The sequence below is a fragment of the Pinus tabuliformis genome, chromosome 4_2 (genome assembly GCF_031772625.1).
Source record: "Pinus tabuliformis cultivar Carrire ecotype Pingquan chromosome 4_2, CPIR1, whole genome shotgun sequence".
Classification (NCBI taxonomy): domain Eukaryota; kingdom Viridiplantae; phylum Streptophyta; class Pinopsida; order Pinales; family Pinaceae; genus Pinus; species Pinus tabuliformis.
Genome location: NC_142304.1, coordinates 554,803,979 through 554,825,398, shown reverse-complemented (window position 1 = coordinate 554,825,398; position 21,420 = coordinate 554,803,979). Strand labels below are relative to the sequence as shown.

Here is a 21,420-nt window from a genome sequence, read left to right as displayed (position 1 = left end):
CCAAAATAGTCATTACTGGACAAGTTTTGGAGCAGATGGGCTTTAAAAACCCAAATTTGGGGTTTGGAGTAAGGATTACTCAATCACTCAAGAAAGATGAAGCCCCTCTAGCAATCAATAAATGAAAATGGATTGAAGTCATTTAGGATCATCGAGTGTGGATCATTTCATTCTATTTTGATTATTAACTCTGAAGGTTTTAAGCATCGTTTTTCATTATCAATTTCGATGGTGAAAGATTCCACTCTAGTTGACACCATTCTCCCTTTTCTCTCCATTATAACGCATGAATATTATATTAGTTGGAGAAACAACAAAGTTTTGTTTTGACACAAGGTTAGCAAAGTTCTATATGTTCTCATCTCTTGTTTTGGCTTAGGTCTTCTCCCAAGGTTAACCCCATAACAATTGAAGCAAATTGGACCCCTGATAAACGATTCAAATTGACTTTTTCTGTGGCAGAATTGAAGCACTGACGGAATTCGTCGTTGCACAGGAAACGTGACAAGAATACAACGTCTCAAAGTTGTCACAGTAACTATTATTTTGATAAATTCTTTTGGATTAATCCCATCATGAATTTTTGATCGACAAAAACTCATAATGTGATTAATCCAAAAGAATTTATCAAAGTCAGCATGGATCACAAGAAGTCTAAAATCAAAATTAATCTTATTCATCTAGGGCCATCCCTAAGCCACCCGAGATAAGCGACTGAAGCACCGAGGGCGCATGAATAAGCCGCAACACTTTGGATTTTGAGATATTGTGCGAGGGCTTTCTGAGGAAGGCCCGAGCCACTCTTGAGATACCGAAGTCAGCAGATCGATATTTCTATACACATTGTCATCAGGATTTTCCTTCCAACGTTTCAGACTAATCGTTGTCTGCGAAGGTTTAGCACGGGTCATCGCTCGATCCATATTGGAGGGTAGTTTTGTCAGGGTTCTCGAGACGCCTCAAACTCAAGTTGGATCTGAAGCTTGTTGCGCAAGTCTGCATATATTTTGGAGTGGTTAATAATCAATCAATAAGATTTTGTTTACCTTGATCTGTGAGCATTATGGTCGGGCTCAATTGTCGCGTCAAAATTCGGGGTTAATAATGAGTTAAGGATGTTATAATGTGCATAGGATGAGTTATGTTAATAAAAATCTACTATGGATTATCTAAACACTGGTGGTTTGACGATATTTTTCCATCTGGCAATATCATTGAACATATTCGGTGAATTGTTTGTATGCGGAATTACCTGGGGACAGTACGTTGTCATAGCGAATTGAATCTTGGACTATCATAAAATATTGTTACCTATACTTGGTCAGGGAAATTGATCCTGACAGAGAATGAAAAGTACTTCCCTAGCTAAAAAACTAAAAAGAGTGGAAAAATATAGTAGCCATGATCAGTGATTTGAGTTTTCTATTTTGCCTCCAAATTTATTAGGTCAGTTGGACCCCTAACCCCTAAGAGGCACCCATTCGACTTCCACTTGAAGGCTACATAAAGGAGATCATTTCTCCTCATTTGGACACATCAACTTGATCCAGCGAAATTACAGGAGGGCCAAAATTTCAGTAGGCCAAAATTTCAGTGAGTTGGATTTTGACATGCCACTTGATCATAATTTTGGTCACTGGTTTGGCTATTATTCTGCTATTGTTATTTATGATGTATTGATGAATCTGGAAACTCTCTCCCTCATAAGAAAGGACTTTTTCTGGGTTTTCCCCTGTGGGTTTTTCCATGGCTGTGAGCCTAATTTCTGTCTTGTCTCATGGTTTCTTAATGTTTCTACTGTAATTTTTTTACTGCTCTTTTATGCTTATAAATGATTTTCTTATAACTGTTTAAAGAAGTAATTAGATAATGCTAATGGTGATTTGATACTGTGAAAACAAGTAAATTGTTCTAAGCTATTCCCTAGTTTAAAATCAACAGCTAGTAGGGTGGGAAGACCCTTGTCTTGCCACGTGACCAAGCTATTTAAACAACTTTCCAAAGCAACTGTGATTACAGAAAAGGAAAATGAACTGAAATAAATGACAAAATGAGTCCAACATCATCAAATATACTTTTCAGGTGTTCTATTTGCCTAAACTCGTCATCTATGTATCACTTCATAAAAACTATACTTGTTAAAGACATCCTGATATCAACAGAAGACAAGTTCTGGAAGATCACAAAAACCCCAAATTTGCACATAGCCAAAAACATATTTTGTATGTTTTCAATTTAAAAGCAGCTTCCTTTACCCATTAAAAATGTTGGGCCCATATGAGAAAATAAGGCTCCCCAAAACTCGAAAAATGTTAAACTCACTTGTGAAATCCACAATCAATCCAAAAAATTATTTTCACAATGACCAGACGAATCAATAGATAAACAACTTAATTCCATAATAATTCAGGATTAGATATTAGAATCACAAGGGAAAAGCTAGCAGCTCACTAAACCATTCCTTATTGTGAAGCCTTGCAATGCAATTTTTCAAGTTTTTCTTTTGAAAATGTAAAATAACAAGAAAATCCTGCACTACTACAAATATTTCAAGCTTAGTTCTTGAATTCTTAATATCAAAGAAAATCTTGAAGGAAAACTAGTCTTAAAACAGTTATATTTACAGTATAAATTGTACTTCTGAAACATTAGGTCTCTATTAGCAAATTAGTTGTTTCTGGAGGTACAATCTTCCCAAACATCACTGCCCTACTAAATTTATGAAATCGCTTATATCTACTTAGGCAAATTTGAGGTGAAAGAAACATATAAATAAGAGGTAGACTAAGACCGTATGTCTCGCAAACTAAAAACAATATGCTTCATACAAGTTTGATTGCTTAAACGTCTATAATCCATTCAAATCTAAACCCATGTTTTAAGAATGCATTTTATCATTGGAGTTGATTCTCACCCTCCGGTCAACACTGGAACAGCTGCCTATGGCCTTGGGAATCAAGATTGTTTACAGCTTACTTCTTTTCATCTTCACTTTCTTTAGAGAAAAAAGGGACCACCCTTCACTTGTGAAGAGATTCTATCGTGAACAAGGTTTGTGGCTCTTCTTGCAGCAGGCCTTTCAAGTTTAGGTGAATTTTGGAGCTCTCTGTCTGTTGGGTTGCCCATACCATCCTTTGCTTTTGTCATTCTTGTATCAAATTCATCCTTCATAGAATTCCTTTCAGAGTGGCTTTCAATAGGAGAAACAGATGGCATCGGCTCTTCTTCAGTCACATTTCCCACCTGTGATAAGCAGGCAGCACTGAGTTCCTGTAACCTTAAATCATTACGGACATCATTCTCCCAAACTAAGGCATCATTGTCACAGTATAATGGTCTTGATCTTTTATTTCTCACAGCTTGCATATCCTCGTGTGGAATCTTTGGAGTACTTTCATTGGATGTCAGGCAACTATCTACAGAGCAGTCTGTTAACTGAGTTTGCTGGTGTAAAGCACTTTCATCGACATGAATTTGTGGGATTTCTGGTAAAGATGGCAAATTCACAGTTTCAAAAGGAGAGCTCAAGCATCCATTTGAGACTTTCATTGCCAGTTCAGAGAGTTCTTGCCTTGCAGCTTCTAAACCTGCAGAGGCTATAGTTTGGTCTGCAAGAGCCTGACATGCCTTTTCTAATATAGATTGCAGGTACTTTCCTTGGGCTTCTATTCTAAGTTGCAGGTGTCTTTGAACCTGTTTGACCAATAGAAGAAAATCTTTATCATAAAATACTGAAAGCGTCTAGACAGATTTCATAACAAAGATGCAGTAGCCAACTACTATCTTGCCTCCACATATGAAAAAATATTATATTCATCATACCTCTAGCTGCTCGTGGAGTCTCCTCTGTACTTCCATCTGTACTCGCAGTGCCTCTGTTATCTGGAAGCTCCTGCAAAAAAGTTAAACACTTATCACTGCATATTCATCGTGCAGCTTTAATGCAAGCCTATCTTTACCATAGGCATGTAGCTTATAGTACTTACTCATTCACATCTTGGTTTATCATTTTTGAAGATGAACAAGTACTTGCTCCCTGACCGTCTGTTAGGCAAGACGCTGCCAATTGTAGATATAACAAATAATTAGTGACATAGCAATACAATGAACAGAACACTCACTTGGGACTTGGTGCTAACTGCAGTTGACAAACAAAGATCAATTCTCACATACTGAAAAACTATTATGATAGTTATCGTCAGAGCTTGCCAAGTTCGCAAATCATGTAGGCCCCAATTTGACATTTGCATATACATCACACAAAGCATATAATATTTCGCAGGAAGCGCTCTCAACAAACAAAAAGTAACTAGGCATTGAACAGAATGTATTCGTTCAAATCAATTCACCCAAATTACAAAATCCTTTAAGAAACCATCCAAACTGAAAATGGAGGTCGATGCTCAAGACCAGGTTCTGCCTACAAGTTTCCTCTATGCAGTTGAAAAGAAAAAAGCAATCAAAGCTGACCCAACTAAAATTTGTATATACAGAATACCAAGAAGAGTCTGCCCACAGGCCTATCCTTCAAGAAGCCTTCCTGAATCCCAACACCACCTTGTGAAAGTCATTTAACAAGTCTAGGGTGACTATTTACAGCATTATGCAACTTTCAATGGCATAATAGCAACACAGAGACAACTATTATTCTCCAAGCTGTCAAAGAAACCTACTCTATTATTGCTACAACCAGCTAAAATCATCGAACACTTGGAAATTTAATGCACACCATGGCAATTTAATGCACACCACCATAATCTCCCTGTATAAAAGACTTTACAACCTACTAACAAAAATCTATTGCATGCTAATTATAGTCAATAAAAACTAGTATTAAGCCCTGTTTACACACAAATTTGGACCAGCAGAACTGCCTAATATTATAGGCCATCTAGCCCCATCACTGCTAGATGCCTCTCCATTCGGGCTTGATGCTTTTCCAAGTTCGGGGGGGGCGTGTACCTAGGGGCTGTATGCTGTTATCAAAGAACTGATATGCATAAACTCCAATGTGATTAGCACACAAAAAACTAACTCTTGAGCTGCCAATAAGCAATCAAAAGAGAGGATGAATTAAATAAAAGTGGTTGAGATCAGATCTTAATGACAGTTAACAACGAATTTAATGGACATGAGTGAAATGAATGTGCACCTTAGGTGAAGAAGATTCAAAATAAATGCACTATACACTACCATAACACTTCAAAACAACTTAACTAATAACAACCGATAGGTTCAAAGAGCTAGAACAGATCTTAATTTTCCCAATCACATATTACCCATGAGATTTGTCAGGCCATGAGGTAACTCAAACTGAATTGTGATTTTGCATTAAGTCCGATCATAGATATATACATGGAGGGAGAGACTCTTGGGCTTCCTCTCCCAGTGTCTCTTCATATTCCAGCGCTCCTTATTTTCTATTTACACTATTTACACAATGATTAGGTATCAGCATTCCCCCCCTTAACCTGAAGGGATGTTTGTGAGTCCAAGCATTGTTCTAAATCTTTCGAACTTTTCTCTTCCAAGCGCTTTGGTGAAGATGTCTGCAATCTGCTCATTTGTGGAACAATGGCGTAAATGGATTGTTTTGGCCTCAACATGATGTTGAATCAGATGGTATTTTGTATTGATGTGCTTCATTCGATCATGGAACTTTGGGTTCGTGGCCAACTTTATTGCAAAAGTGTCATCAATCATGAGTGGAGTTGAATGCACTTGTTTCACTTGCAAATCTTCCAGAATTTTCCTGAGCCACACAATTTCCTTTGTTGCTTCAGTTGCTGCCACATTCTGCCTCTGTTGTGAAATCTGTTGGAACTAATTGTTTGTGTGACCTCCAGGAGACAGCGCATGATCCAAGACTCATAGCATAACCTGAAGTAAATACCCCAGTTTCTTTATCTCCATCGAAGTCCGAATCAAAGTATCCAATCAAGCTGAAGTCGCCCACCTGTGTATATTTAACTCCAAAGTCTTGAGTTCCTTTCAAGTACTTTAGAACTCTTTTCGCAACAGACCAATGTCCCTCACAAGGCTTTTGCATAAACCCGAAAAGGATTCCAACAACAAATGAAATGTCTGGTCTGATAGTAGTCAGATAGTTGAGACTTCTTACAAGTTGTCTATACTTTGTTGCATCCTTAAATTCTTTTCCTTCAGTGGATGTGAGCTTTAAGTTTTGTTCCATTGGAGTAGTCAAAGGATTGCACTCAGCTATGCCAAATTTGTTCAACAGATCTCAAATGTACTTCTTCTGAGAGAGGAATATAAACTTCGGATGTTGAGTTACTTCAATACCAAGATAGTAGTGAACATACCCCAAGTCTGTCATATCAAAAACTTTCCTCAATTCCTTCATTATGGATGCAATATAGCTCTCATTGTTCCCAGTCATCAAAAGATCATCTACATACACCACAAGATACACAATTGTTTTGCCAACTTTCTTGACAAACAAAGTTGCATCATCAAGATCATAGTGTTTGAACTTGAGTTTCAGAAGATGCTCCGTTAACTTCTACTAGGCTCGCAGTGCTTGCTTGAGGCCATACAAGGATTTTACAAGCTTGCATACTTTACGTTCTTGACCCTTCACAATAAATCCTTCTGGTTGGGACATAAAAACATTCTCTTTCAGATCTTCATTCAAGAAAGTGGTTTTACATCCCATTTGATGGAGTTTCCAACCGTTCTAAGCTGCCAAAGCAAAGAGTGTCTGGATGGTAGCCCATTTTCCTGTGGGGGCAAAAGTCTCCACATAGTCAACCCCTTTCTTCTATGCAAAACCTTTTGCCACAAGTCTGGCTATGTGCTTGTCAAGTGAGCCATCAACTATATACTTGTTCTTGTAGACCCACTTGCAGCCTATTGGTTTGGTTCCCAATGGAGGATCAACCAGCTTCCAAGTGCCATTCTTTATCAAGGCATCATACTCTTTCTGCATTACTTCTTTCCATTCATCATGAGAAGAGGCTTATTTGAAGGAACTTGGTTCAAAATCTGCAGACAAATTCAGTTCACAATCATAAGAAACATCCATATCAATGGGTGAATCAAAATTGTCTACATCACCTCCATTTTGACTAGTTGAATTTCTTGTTCCTGTCTTTCTAACCTCATCACAATGAACACTTTCAAGTGTCTTTGTCAACCATTTTGGAGGACCTTTCTGAGATGGCCTAGGTGGCTCAGTTGACCGAGTTGGGGCTGAATCAAGATTGAGTCTCCCAATTCTATCAATCACATCACTCAAAGTATCATCAGTGGCTGGAGCTTCATGTGGGGGAGAGAGTACTTCAGAAGAAGATTCCACAGATTGATCCAGTAGAGGAATCCCCCCTTCAAGATGTGAAATCTCATTATCAAATTCTTGAAAAGACTTGGCATGTCTGAATCTATCCAAGCGATCAAGTTGCTGCTCAACAAAATTGTCAGCGTTGGAAGATTCAAGAAAGATCGCATCTCTAGACACTACAAACTTCTTATTAACTTCATCATAGAGACAGTATGCTTTGGAAGTATTTGAATACCCCAAGAAGATACACTTACGACTCCTTGCACCAAGTTTGTTTCTTTGTTCCATTGGTATCAAGGCACAACAAGTGGAACCAAAGACCCTAAGATGCTTTACAGAAGGAATGTGGCCATACCACATTTCATAATGAGTCTTGTTTCTAATAACATTAGATAGACACCTATTCTTTACATACACAGCACATAGAACCGCATCAGCGCAAAACATCAATTTTACATTCTTGAAAAACATCATGGAATGTACCATATTTAAGATTGTCCTGTTCATTCTTTTAGCTACTCCATTATGTTGGGGATTATAAGGCATAGTTGTTTGATGTTTGATCCCATGCTAGCGAAGATAGTTTTCAAATTCATTTGAAGTGTATTATTTTCCATTATCAGTGCAAACAGAGCCAATATGAGATTGTGCATCATTTTCAATCCATGCATGAAAGTTCTTCAATGTTTGAAAAGCATCAAATTTCTTCTTCAATAAATAAACCCAACACATTCTGGTGTAGTCATCAATAAATGTCATCATATATTTATTTCCATTTGCAGAAGGAACAAGCATTGGGCCACATAAGTCTGAATGAATAAGTTCAAGTTTTCTATGTGCTCTGGAATGTGAATCATGAAAAGATTGTTGTTGTGCTTTCCTAAGATACAAGCATCACATTGCTTAAGTTTCCTAGAAATTGTAGGCAAGCCAGTAACACCACTTTTCTTCAACATAAGGAGGTTGTCATAATTCAAGTGTCCAAATCTAGCATACCATAAAAGACTTGCTGGAAATGTACCTTCATCATAATGAGAACTGTAAGAGAAGTGTTTTGCATGACCAAAGGTACTTTTCAGCTTCAGAAGTCTTTTTTCTTCTATCCCTGTCATGACAAGTGCGTGATCTGATGCTTTTCTGACATTAACCTTGCCATCAAACACATGAATGGAATGTCTTGTTGGCGGATGTGGACCAAAGACAGCAAGTTTCTCCTCATCTCCAGGGGATATAAAACACCATGCAGAAGAAAGTCTGGAAGACCAGGCAGTTTGAGCTTGATTGTGCCAAGCCCTAATGGCTTGAGTTTTGACTTGTCTGCAAAGTATACTGCTCCATCAACATTGTCAGTAAATTCTTCAAAAAAATCTCTTCTAAAGGTCATGTGGCAAGTTGCTCCTGAATCAAGCAACCAATCATTTTTCCAAGAAGCAAGTGAAGCATTAAACAAGTCTTCAATTACTCCAATATTACAATGTGCCACAACATAGTGAGTGGATTCGGGTGCTTTACCTTTCCCTTTGTCATTGGTTTTACCTTTGGCTTCATTTCTTTCCTGCTCAATTCTGTCCCAAGGCAACTTACATGTAGATGCATCATGTCCATCTCTATTGCAACGTATGCAATGAAGATCAGAGTTTTCTCCTTGGAACTGTATGCCCCCTGCCTCTAAAATTCCTTCTTCCTCTACCTCTTCAGCCACCTCTTCCTATAGAAGAATCTTGTGCATGGTTCTTCTCTTTATGTGCAAGACACAGCCTCTTCAGAAGACTGAGTTGTCATCTTCCCAAAGGCCTTTTCTTGCTCAGGAAACTTTTTCTCAAGGGAGTCAAAGGTAATCTCCTTAAGGTTTCCACTTGTTTGCAATGACTCAAGATAATTTGAATAAGTGGGATATAGTGCCTTGACATAAGCTATGAGAGGAATGTTTATTTGAACACCAGTGGTTTTGATATCATGCATAATAGATCTTACTTCTGATGCTAAAGCAAGAGGGTCATCATTTTTCAATTCAAGACTGAACAATTTAATCATCAATTGGACAACTTCAAGTTCAGAGTGTGAGTATAGAGTTCATTCACCTTCTGTAAAGCCTCAAAAGCATTTGAAAATGGTGAAATATGGCAACTCACCTCTTCATTTACAAATGTTGCAATCAAGGCATAAGCCTTGTTGTTCTTGTTTTCCCAAATGGAAATCTCCTTATTTGAGGTGGGCTTTGCAGGTTCATTATCTCCTTCTCCTACACAAACTCCTTTCCACAACTCATTGAAAATGAGAGTGTGTTTTATTTTTTGTGACCATTCAGGATAGTTCTCTTTTCCAAAGAAAACTACTCCAACAATAGATATCAATGAATACATTTTAAAAATGTACTCTGCTGCCAATATATAAAAAAATTGCACTTTTGTTGGTAAAATCTACAATTCTGATATATATCACAGAGGTATATATGGGGGAGGGCTTATATGGTGACGGTTATGATCAACATAATATTCAACGTTATGTGACAGAGCCAGTATTGGGAGGCGGGTTCGCGCCCCACGATTTGGATCCGCATTATTCAACGACAACACAATGATATGCAATGGTAATAAAAACTAGGTGTTAGAGTGGTATTACCGAGCGAGGAGGATATGTTATTGTTACAAACAAACTGGTGGCAGAGGACTGTGGTATGTCGAGGTTATACCACAGTTATATTAAAAAAACGCAATGTGGAGTATGGGAGCAATGATGGGGGCGATACAAGCCAGCATTATAGGTAACTGGTGTGTGGTATACCAACGTTGGAGAGGTATAACCAGTGCGTGTAATATGAGACAGAGGTATGCGGAGTGTGGTATTACGTAGCTGCGAAAGGTGGTTTCAAAGGAGGGTGATTTCGTTTTAAATCACAAATGAAATACCACCAACGTGTCAATATTCAACAGAACCATGGAGTAGAGTTGAGTGTAGTCAACGGTAATACAAACATCGAACTTAATGTAATACACAGTCACAGTCATAGACTACATTCTTGAAAAACAATAAATGTTTCAACCCTCAAAAGTTCAGCGAAAATACCATTCATGCACAGAGAATCACCAGCGTTTAGAGTCAATTTGTCGCTCGGTCTTTTCTATGCACCTGTCTCATAGTCCAGAGGTCGAGAGTGCAGGGAGCACACCGCTAATAACTAGTGAGGTTCGGTTCTTCGATGAAAAGATGAGTAATTTGTTCTGGCAGAAGGCAGATGTGTCAGGATGCAGAAATGCAGAACATGGGCAGAAGGGAGTTACAAGGGTAGGAAGGGAGCCAAAAATAGTGGCTGGGACCTGAGCTCTGATACCATGTCAGGCCAGGAGGTAACTCCTCAAACTAAATTGTGATTTTGCATTAAGGTTGATCATATATATATACATGGAGGGAGAGACTCTTAGGCTTCATCTCCCATTGTCTCTTCATATTCTAGCTCTCCTTAGTTTGTATTTACACTATTTACACATATTCACCCAATCCCAATGATTAGGTGACAAGAAGATTGCATCATACTCAGTCATAGGTGACAATCTGCCATGGATCTCCTTGCTTGCAGTGGAACTAGTGCTCTAAGGTCTTGTAGGATGGAAGTGTTAAAAGTTGTCAACTACTACAATCTACTCTGAAAGAATACAGTCTGACCCCCTCTTTGTCTTTCAAGTCTGCAAATATAGAAGTTCACTCTAAGGGAATCAATTTGCCCTTGAATGAAAGTGAAAAAGTCATGCCAAATTCCATCATCCTTTGGATGACTGCCAACTTAGTTTCTTGTTGTTTTAGCAAGCCTTTCTCTATTGTTCTAATCCCTTTTCCAGTTTTTACTTATTTAAACTTTTCCATGCAAACAGAATTGGTAAAAGTCACCTGCTTAATTATTCTTTTAACCTTTTTGGAGTGGGACTTTATTACCATGCTAAATAATTGGATAAAGCTAAGCTTTAATCTTTTCTTGACAACCATGGTAACTTAGCATGTTTGCCAATAAAAAATGAAAAGGGAAAGTTAGGGTACAAAACACTCAAGGCTTAAATTAGGTCAAACTAGGTTGTGCAGTGATCAAATTTAGCATATGGAATCAAGGTTTGGAAAGCCAAACTTGGCAAGAATAAGCCTAAATATAGCCACTCAAATTAGGGTTTTCACATAAGTCAAACTTTAGTATTCTCATTAAAAATGGACACCCTCCACCAAACTGTCACATGTCACCCTAGGAGAAAATCTACTTGCACAACACAGAGCTTTGACTCATCACTCTTCACTCAATGGAATCCTTGAACCACTCCACCACTGCATGCTTAGAACCAAGACATTCAACTTATACCCGCCATTCACAGAAACTACTAATAATAGATGTGCCCAAAACACAATCTTCCTCCAGAATAGCAAAAAACAAAAAGTAAAAACCAAGAAAGACTAATCTCGAAGAGATGGAGCATTAGTCTATCTTCTAAAAAGAAAAAATGAAAGAGTAAAAAAGCAAGCTAGACTAATCGTCTCGCATGCAGTTAAAATTAGTTTCATTGGACTCCCCTTTTTACAAGGATCAAGAATATATAATTATCTCTAACATGCAAGCCCCTGATCTTTGAGTACTAAAAAAACTACTAAAAATAGAAATTTTTTGGTATTTGATGAAATTGACTTTGGAGAGAGCCCTAATACATGTCAATATCCAAATGCATCTTAAATGAGATAACTGTGATTTGGATCTTAACCCTAGAATTGCACAAGTACTACTAGGGATTATCAATAGCAACTCAGGGAAACGACATATCCTTGCAAATTGTCGAGGGAACACTAAATCTCTATACTCAAACTCTACAATCGATCGATTGAAACTAGCATGTCAAAAAGCGCCTATCCACTTACCTATGGAGTCAACTACTTGGCACCTCGATTATTCAATTAGAGCAAGGAAAATCAAACATGTATAGTTGTCTGCAACTGCAACCCACGATTTCTGCAACCAATACACTCCTCCCATTGGAAAATGAGCTAAAGTCAACAATGGAGAGAAATCCATCACGTTAAATGCTAATGATGAAGACACCTACCACACATGAAGAAACCCACTAGTAAGGCTAATGGGCTCTAAGGTACAAGCACAACCCATTTGTGTGAAAAATGTTCTGAAGTCGAAAATCAATGAAGCTAATCGAATCAAATCCCAATGATGCTCAACACTGTTACATGTGAGATGGTCGCCAATTAGGCTACCAACCATGAAAGCTTTGTCGCTTATGGATCAAAACCTTAGATGATGAACCAGAGTCAATGACGAATGATCTGCTAGGAAAGAGCCAATGATGAAAACCTTTCGACTTAGCACAAAACAAAAATCCTGCCGTACAAATATGCATTGTCGTGTCCTTAGGGCTAGATGAGGCAAATGACCAACAAGAAATAACTCAACAATAGGACGTGAAGAGACAAGACAATAGCATGTTTCAAGACACCTTCTACTGTCTGCTCAATGTTGCCCATGCCTAACTGTCTTAATATTGGATTAGGTCAATGCAATATAATAAATAAGAACCTCATCCAGACCATAAACATGTCTCAAATAATCAAGCAATTGTCATGTGACATCAAATTCAGCAATTTTAACTCAAACCAGCAATATTGGTTGAAGATGCAAGGAAACAACAAAAATAAAGGACCCAAGACTACTTGCAAATGTCCAAGGCTTTATATTATGCTTATTGGCTAACAGAAACAAGTCTAAAGCTAAAATAAAGCAGAAAAACATGCCAATATAGCTATCAGAAAATGAAAACAATAAGATCGAAATGACATCTCGGCAAAAGAAAAACAGCAAACCATTGACTACTACCCAACACAATGTTAGGATATTCCGACACATAGGAAATAGTTAAGTATAACTTGGTCTAGTATAGAGTTAGGTAAAGTGTGTTTCTTTACTATGTACATTTTGTAACTTACAATCCGACGGTCACGATATGTAGTGATCCGACGGTTCATTCTCTCCTCGGTATTACCGACACTTGATCCGTGGCTTAACACCCAATTGGTCCATGACCTTTATTTAAAGAGCATGGAGGGTCATTTGTAGGTTAACCGTTCATGAGAGAAGCTTATGTAAATTTTCATTCTTTTATAAATAAATTGCCTGAAGTGGCCGCGTTGGCTCAGGTCGTGGACTGTTTCCCTCTTTGAGGGTTTTAACCACGTCAAAACACTGGTGTATTGATCTGTGATCTGTGTGTGAGCGGTGTCCTTTGGTGTTTTGTCTGAGGAACTTACCCTGTAAATTCCTACATGGTATCAGAGCTATTTGAGGGCCGCGTCCGTTGGTGATCCAAATCTGAAGCCGGTAGAACTGCATCTGACTACTGTTTCCTAGATCTATTGTTTCTGACTGCTTTCGGGCCGAGAGGACTGCTCTGTTGTGTTGGGAGCATCTGTTCCAGTGAGGAACCCCTTTCGTTTCACACGAAAAGGTTTCCGGTAGCCCTAGCTGCGTCATTTTTAAGATCTGGAGGTATACAGTGTTTATTTGCAGTTACAGTTATTTTCTCTCTGTTTATTTCGGTTTCGGTTTATTTAGCCTTTTTTATTACTGGATCTATACCTTTCATTTCTGCGTATGCTCTTTGTCCCGTGACTCTGTGCGATTTGGGCAAATCAGAAACAAAAAGGAATGATTTTTCTCATGCGTATGCTCTTTTCTGTTGCGCCTTAGTGTGATCTCGGAAAATCAGAAACATTGAGGAAAATATTTAGTTTCCGGCTAAAGCTAACTTCGAGCCGCAAGGTTTGTTTTTTTTTTTTTTTGTATGTCCGTGTTGGGTTTTGTGTTTTTTTGTTTTGTAGGGAAAAAGAGCTTTCTCAAAGCAAGCACGCAACCCAAAGCTTCAACCCCCCCCCTCTCTCTCTCTCTCAAACTTTTTGTATAGCTCACTTGGTCCAAAGCTAATTTATGAGAGTAGAGGTCTTGAGTTCAAGTCTCATTTTTATGGGGACAGATTTTTCATTTCCGCACATTCCCGCACTTCGTCGGCGACTTCATCAAATTTTCTTCAAAAAGCCATAACTTCTTCATCCGGAAGCTGTTTTCAGAACCGTTTTTTTTTTAAACAGCCTAATCTTTCGAGATCTTTCCATTGCAACACTTAGTTTCAGCATCTATAGCTTCAGTTTCTGTTAAAATGGAAAGTCCATGCCAAGTTATTCTTGACAGCACCAACTACTTCCAATGGTGGTCCTACGTTGTGGATTTACTTAGAAGTAAAGGTCTCTATAGAATAGCCTCAGGCCAAGAAACCAAACCGAAAGATGAAGATAAGGCGGCTAAATGGGAAAATAGGCAAGATCAAGCACGTGGGTTGATAGGGATGTCTATTTCTCCAAATCTTAGATTCCATATTGCAGAACTTGATACTCCTGAGGAAGCAATGAAACAGATCACTAAAGTCTTTGGAATTAAAAATGAACTTAAAGCCCATCAACTCGAAAATGAGTTGCTTACATTGGACCCGAATAATTTTTCTTGCATTGAAGATTTTTTGTCCAAGTTCAAGACCATTAGACTTCTCTTGGAAGGTGTTAAGGCTAAGAAAGAAGATAGTAGCCTTATCTATTCAATTCTTACTAAGTTGGGACCAGCCTATTCTGTGTTTGTTTCCACCTTCCATTCTACAAGAGAAGCCTTCATTTCTCAAGGACAAGCAGTGTTTTACAAACCGGCTGTTTCGAAACCGAAACGGCCGAGTCGAACTGAGTCGATTGCTGGAGGAGTGACCCGGCCAAGTAACCGGTCCGGTTGACCGAGTCATGTGTGACTCGGTCAACCCGGCCGGATCCGATTTGACTCGACCGAGTCACAAGGGGACGGCTGGGCAGGTCAGCAAAGTCCATTCTCAAGCTAATAAGGACTGTTCTTGCAGACTTGCACAACTGTATGAGGCTTAAAACTCTGAATCATTTAGCTCTGTGATTGGCTTAGTCAATGAGATCCGTTTCGCATTTATTACCTACTTATTGCACTGAAGTATTGATCCTTTATATACATCATCATCTACAAAGTTCAAACTTCAAACGTGGTCTTCTATTCACAATTGAATTTCCAAGGTGACTTGATAAGCAGATTGAGTAGGACTACATCATCAATCATTACTTCAGCAGTGCCAGTGCCTCCAATAGTAGCAGTTAGAAATTAATGGTAGGCACCTTCTGACAGTGTAAGGTTCAGTGGCTTATATTGCAGCAGTGAGAGGTTCATGTTTCATTGGTTTGCAGTAAGGGTATTCACATTGCAGTTGTGAGTCTTGATGATTCTAAGTGAAAAGACAGAGGCACTGTATGTAGTAGCATTCCTCTTATTGACTGAAGTTGAAGATTTGTAGAAGAATATGTCTTTGTCTATAGTAAGGTTATCATCATCGGAATTGGTCTCATGATCAGGAGTTCATTTACATATTCTGGCTTACTTCATCAACAGTCCTTCATTCTAAGATAGGGGGCAGTAAAGGTTTATGTTTCATCATTGTTGTAGCACTCTGGAAGGTGCTTCATTGCTATATTTGAGCAGCTATAAGACGCATGCCAGTAAGCCTCCTTGGGCAGAGGTTGAGATATTTTCAAGGTCATAGAGCTGACCTAAGACATCTAGCTCTGAGCCTCACTGCTCGCAGCATATTTGTTGATACATCCTTTCGGCACCAGTGCAGCAGTGTAAGATTGAAAGCAGCTTGGCATAGTTGATTTAGCAACTGCGCCATGAGCTCCCTATTGCATATTCATTCATGAGCATTGCAGTGTTTGTGTCGAGGGCAACAGTGGTTGTTGTATAGTGACAATGTCAAGATTGACAGTCAAGGTTTAATGTACAAATTGAACAGAAGCAAAGAGCCTACTTTGATCATATGTTGTCTTCCATCTATATTATAATGCTGTGTGTTTGGAAACATGAATGAAAATCTTTAAAATTATGTTTAAAATATTTAAAATTATGTTTTTTAATAAAAAAAAAAATATTTAATGTATTTTTTACAACGACCGAGTCATTGAAATCGAGCCGGCCGAGTCATTACCATTTCGGAGTCGGATTCGGAGTCGATCCTCGGCCGAGTCGGAGTCGGAGTCGGAGTTTTAAAACATTGAGGACAAGACTACAACTCCCCTTCCTTTGATTCTTTTTGTGATTCTTTAATAAGAGAACAAAAAAAACTCTTACACCTTGGTCTTCGTAATCTTGGAAACTCTTCTAAGAAATCATTAGCCGCCCAGCAGCAACCAAATCCAAAGAATCCTAAGAAGTTGTATCCTAAAAGGAATGGTCCTAAACCAAACAAGGGTCCTAAGCAATTTGAGCCTCAAAATGAAAAATCATTTCAACAAAATGATAAGACAAATAAAAACAAAGGGAGGAAGACTGATAGACATTGCAACTTTTGTAATCGAGATGGCCACTTAGAATCCAAATGCTTTAAGAAGATGGAAGCCTTGGAAGCAGCAATGAAGAAGCATAACATTCATTTGGAGCACTCTTCAACTTCAACCTCATCTTCCGGAATGGCACTTTCTGCATGTGGTTGTCAAGCATCTCGGTCTGGCTATGCACTAAATGTATCTTCTTCTTCTCATTCTCATGAGTGGCTCATTGATTCTGGAGCTTCTTATCACATGGCCAAAAACAAAGCCATGTTTTCTTCTTTAAATGATTGTAACACCAAAAATATATATGTTGGTGATGATAGATCTCTTAGTGTTGTAGGGACTGGAACTGTTCATATAGACAATGGTCAGTTTAATGATGTATTATGTGTTCCAACCTTATCCTGCAACCTTCTATCTGTATATCAGATAACTCATTCAGGTGAAGGTAAAATCATTGAATTTTCACCTCACGATGTTGTAATTAAGGACCTAAGAGATCCTAGACAAATTTTAGCTACTGGCATTGTTGATGATTCTACAACGTTGTATAAGTTTCACAGGGTCATCAAATCTTCCCTCAGTATTTGTTGCTCATAATGATGAAGTGAGCAAACTTTGGCATGAGTGATTTGGTCACTTAAACTATCGCTCTCTTTAGAATCTATGTAAAGAAAATATGGTGACAGGTCTTCCAATGGTATCTTGCAGAGATGGTGTTTGTTCCGGATGTGTACTCGGAAAACATCATCGGGACAGTTTTGAAAAACGTGCCTCTTGGCACGCCTCAGCCCCTTTACAGTTCGTGCATAGTGATTTATGTGGTTCACTTCCAGTTGTTTCATTCTCTGGCTACAAGTATTTCTTAACTTTCATTGATGATTTCTCCAGACGCACTTGGGTATACTTCTTAAAACTCAAGAGTGAAGTATTTAACATGTTCTTGGCCTTTAAGGCCTTTGTTGAAAAACAATCTGGACATCAAATTCTTAAGCTAAGATCTGATAATGGTGGAGAATATGTTAACAACAAATTCATCAACTTTTGCACTGAGAATGGAATTCAAATGCAACATATTGTTCCATATACTCCACAACAAAATGGTGTAGCTGAAAGGAAGAATCGCACCTTAAAGGAAATGGCTAATTGTATGCTTCAATCTAAAGGACTTAGTCTTAGTTATTGGGTAGAAGCAATTAACTGTGCAAATTACATAATAAATCGCACTCCTACTAAGGTTTTAAAGAATATCACTCCAAAAGAAGCATGGAGCTCAATTAAACCAGATGTAAGTCACTTTCGTGTTTTTGGAAGTGAAGCATGGGCCCATATTCCAGATGAGAAACATAAAGCATTAGAACCTAAGAGTGAAAAATGTATTTTTGTTGGATATTCTGAAGATGTCAAAGGATATAGACTTATTCCACTTAAGTCCAAAAATGTTATCGTTAGAAGAGATGTAAAGTTTGCTGAAAATATATCGGCCTGCGAGCCTAGTTCGGCGGATGTGCCACCTCTCCCTATCTCTTCTACTTTTGAAAATATTTCTTCTTCAGATGATGAGAGTGAGGATGACAATCCTCCCCCACCTTCTCAGGATCCTCCTTCAGCTCCTCAGCTTCCAAAATGGGTCTGTGCTACTCGAGATGCAGCAGGTGATCTTGTCGGTGATCCTATAGATCAGCGACGTACACGTTCTCAGTTCGATAGAGCCTCTTCTTTACTGGCTCAAGCTTCAGTGAATTATGATCCTGACACCTTTGCAGAAGCTTCAGGCCATCTAGATTGGGAAGCAGCTATGAATGAAGAATATCATTCATTATTGGCAAATGATACATGGGATCTTGTTCCTCTACCAAAGGGACGAAAACTTGTTAGATGCAAATGGGTTTACAGAACCAAGTATGGACCAGATGGGAAAGTTGATAAACATAAAGCTCGTCCTGTTGCTAATGGTTTTTCACAAGTTGAAGGCATTGACTACACTGAAACCTTCTCCCCTGTTGCCAAAATGAACTCTATCCGCCTTGTTCTTTCCCTTGCTGCCTCTTTCAAATGGGAAGTCCATCAGATGGATGTTAAATCTGCCTTCTTGCATGGGGACTTGCATGAAGAAATCTAAATGGAACAACCTATTGGCTTTATACAAACAGACTCCAGCCTTGTATGTCGGCTTAAGAAATCCCTTTATGGTCTCAAGCAAGCTCCTCGGGCTTGGTATGCCAAAATGGATAGCTTTCTTTTAGAATCTGGCTTTTCTAGGTGTCATTCTGACAACACTGTCTACACCAAGAAAGTGGGCAAGTCTCTTATCATTCTTGTTCTTTATGTTGATGATCTTATCCTCACTGGTAGTGATCCCAACCTTATCAACCATGTGAAGTCCAGCCATAAAAAGAAGTTTGAAATGACAGACTTAGGAAACTTACATTATTTTCTTGGTCTTCAAGTCTTGCAATCCAAGGAAGGTATTTCCCTTTCCCAGTCCAAGTATGCCTGTGATATTCTACGCCATTTTCACATGGAAGACTATAAGCCAGCCCCTTCTCCCTTTCAGTCTGCAGTCAAACTTTCAATCACTTGTACTTCTCTTGAAGTTGATGCTACCTTATACCGTCAACTTGTAGGAAAACTTTTGTATCTAACCCATACTCGTCCTGACCTTTCCTTTGTCGTTGGCCTTGTTGCTCGGTTTATGCAAAACCCACATGAAAGTCATTGGAAAGCAGCTAAAAGAATACTTCGTTATGTTCGAGGTACAGTTCAGTTTGGGATTCATTACAGTGCCAAAGAAGCTCCTCTATTGGTTGGTTTCACTGATTCCGATTGCGCTGGTGACCCTGATGATCGGAAGTCTACTGCAGGGTATGTGTTCACTCTTGGTTCAGGACCTATTACATGGGCTTGCAAGAAACAAGGTGCCATTTCTCTTTCTTCAGCAGAAGCAGAGTATCGTGGTGTCGTCGAAGCTAGTAAAGAAGCCTTGTGGCTTCGTCAGATCCTGTCAGAGTTTGGCTTTCAGTAGCAGCATCCGACTACACTTTGGTGTGATAATCAAAGTGCCACTCAACTATGCAAAGATCCAGTCCAACATCAACGCAGCAAACACATTGAACTGCACATGCACTTCATCAGAAAGCTCATCCACGACCATGTACTTGAAGTGCAATATTGTTCAACAGATGATCAAGTTGCAGACATCTTTACAAAAGCTCTCACAGAGGCGAAGTTCACTAAACTTCGATTTATGGTTGGAGTTCAAGAAGTTGTCACTAAGGGGGGATAGGCTCTAGTGCCTCCTTCCTTCTCCTATTGTGTCATATTTGTAAATCCTTCAATCCTATCCCAAGTTGTTCTTAAGGGGGGATGTTAGGATATTCCGACACATAGGAAATAGTTAAGTATAACTTGGTCTAGTATAGAGTTAGATAAAGTGTGTTTCTTTACTATGTACATTTTGTAACTTACAATCTGACGGTCACGATATGCACTGATCCGACGGTTCATTCTCTCCTCGGTATTACCGACACTTGATCCGTGGCTTAACACCCGATTGGTCCATGACCTCTATTTAAAGAGCATGGAGGGTCATTTGTAGGTTAACCGTTCATGAGAGAAGCTTATGTAAATTTTCATTCTTTTATTAGTAAATTGCCTGAAGTGGCCGCGTTGGCTCAGGCCGTGGACTGTTTCCCTCTTTGAGGGTTTTAACCACGTCAAAATACTGGTGTATTGATCTGTGATCTGTGTGTGAGCGGTGTCCTTTGGTGTTCTGTCTGAGGAACTTACCCTGTAAATTCCTACACACAAACCCTAAAAAATTTCCCTAACCTTTTTTCGTTTTTCTTGTTTTTGCTTTATTTTTTTTAATTTAAAAGCATAAAAACCTTTGATTCTAGCAGTTCATCAGATCTGCAATTATCTATCAACATAAATGACCAATGCAACCATGCAAACAGATGATTGATTCTGCTGAAATATTCAACATAGTCAACTCTCCAACACCAATCACAAAGTCTCCTAAGGCAAAAAAAAGTATTCATGTGCTTAGTCAAGCAACCAAGTAGGTATGTTGGTTGAAACTTAGAGCATGGTCCCTCACTATGATCAAGAAAAAACTAGAAGAAATAAAAATCTCCAGATCTACCTCCCAAAGCACCTCCAACATCTTCAACTTAATTGTATCATGACTAATCATGAAATCCAAGCAATGGTCCACTCAAGGACCTATCTAAGAAAAAAACCTGAATGCAAGATCATGGGCAAACTACGATGAAGATCATCTTCTGGTTGAACTAAAAGTTGCACCCCAAGTTGTTCCCCTTGTTGCAAATTGTATCCTATCGAACTAATCTTGAACCAACATCAACATATGAAAGGATAAAGTATTTTTCTGATTCAATTATGCATAGCAGATTTGTTGCCCTTCCTTTTGAATTTTATCATCACTAATGAAAGAAATCAACAAACCCACTTGTAAATTTGGTTCTTCATCTTTCACAGAAGTCTACATATGTCCCAAATAACGCAACCATTGGTTCATGTTATCCACACAAGACATCATCATCATCCCCTTAATCATTGACAACTCCATCATATGCAAGGTTTCCACTATTATGTTCTTCTCCAACAAGAAGGAATTCCTATAATCTTAGGGCAGTAAAGAAAGCCTTCCTTAAATTTGTTGGGTTTTCACTTCAAAA

The 21,420-nt window shown here is 38.7% G+C and overlaps 1 protein-coding gene across 4 annotated transcripts in view; it reads right to left on the bottom strand.

The window, feature by feature from the left end:
- Nucleotides 1–2,576: 2,576 nt before the first annotated feature.
- LOC149170467 (protein PHR1-LIKE 3-like) overlaps nucleotides 2,577–21,420 on the bottom strand; it is a 267,470-nt gene continuing 248,626 nt past the window's right edge. For all 4 annotated transcript variants that reach the window (XM_089423905.1, XM_089423906.1, XM_089423908.1 and 1 more), the window contains 3 exons: nucleotides 3,987–4,059; nucleotides 3,823–3,892; nucleotides 2,577–3,693 (listed from right to left, as the gene is read on the bottom strand). In XM_089423905.1, the coding sequence (XP_089280031.1) occupies nucleotides 2,998–3,693; nucleotides 3,823–3,892; nucleotides 3,987–4,059 (839 nt within the window). In that variant the 3' untranslated portion in view covers nucleotides 2,577–2,997. The remainder of the gene's footprint in view (nucleotides 3,694–3,822; nucleotides 3,893–3,986; nucleotides 4,060–21,420) is intronic.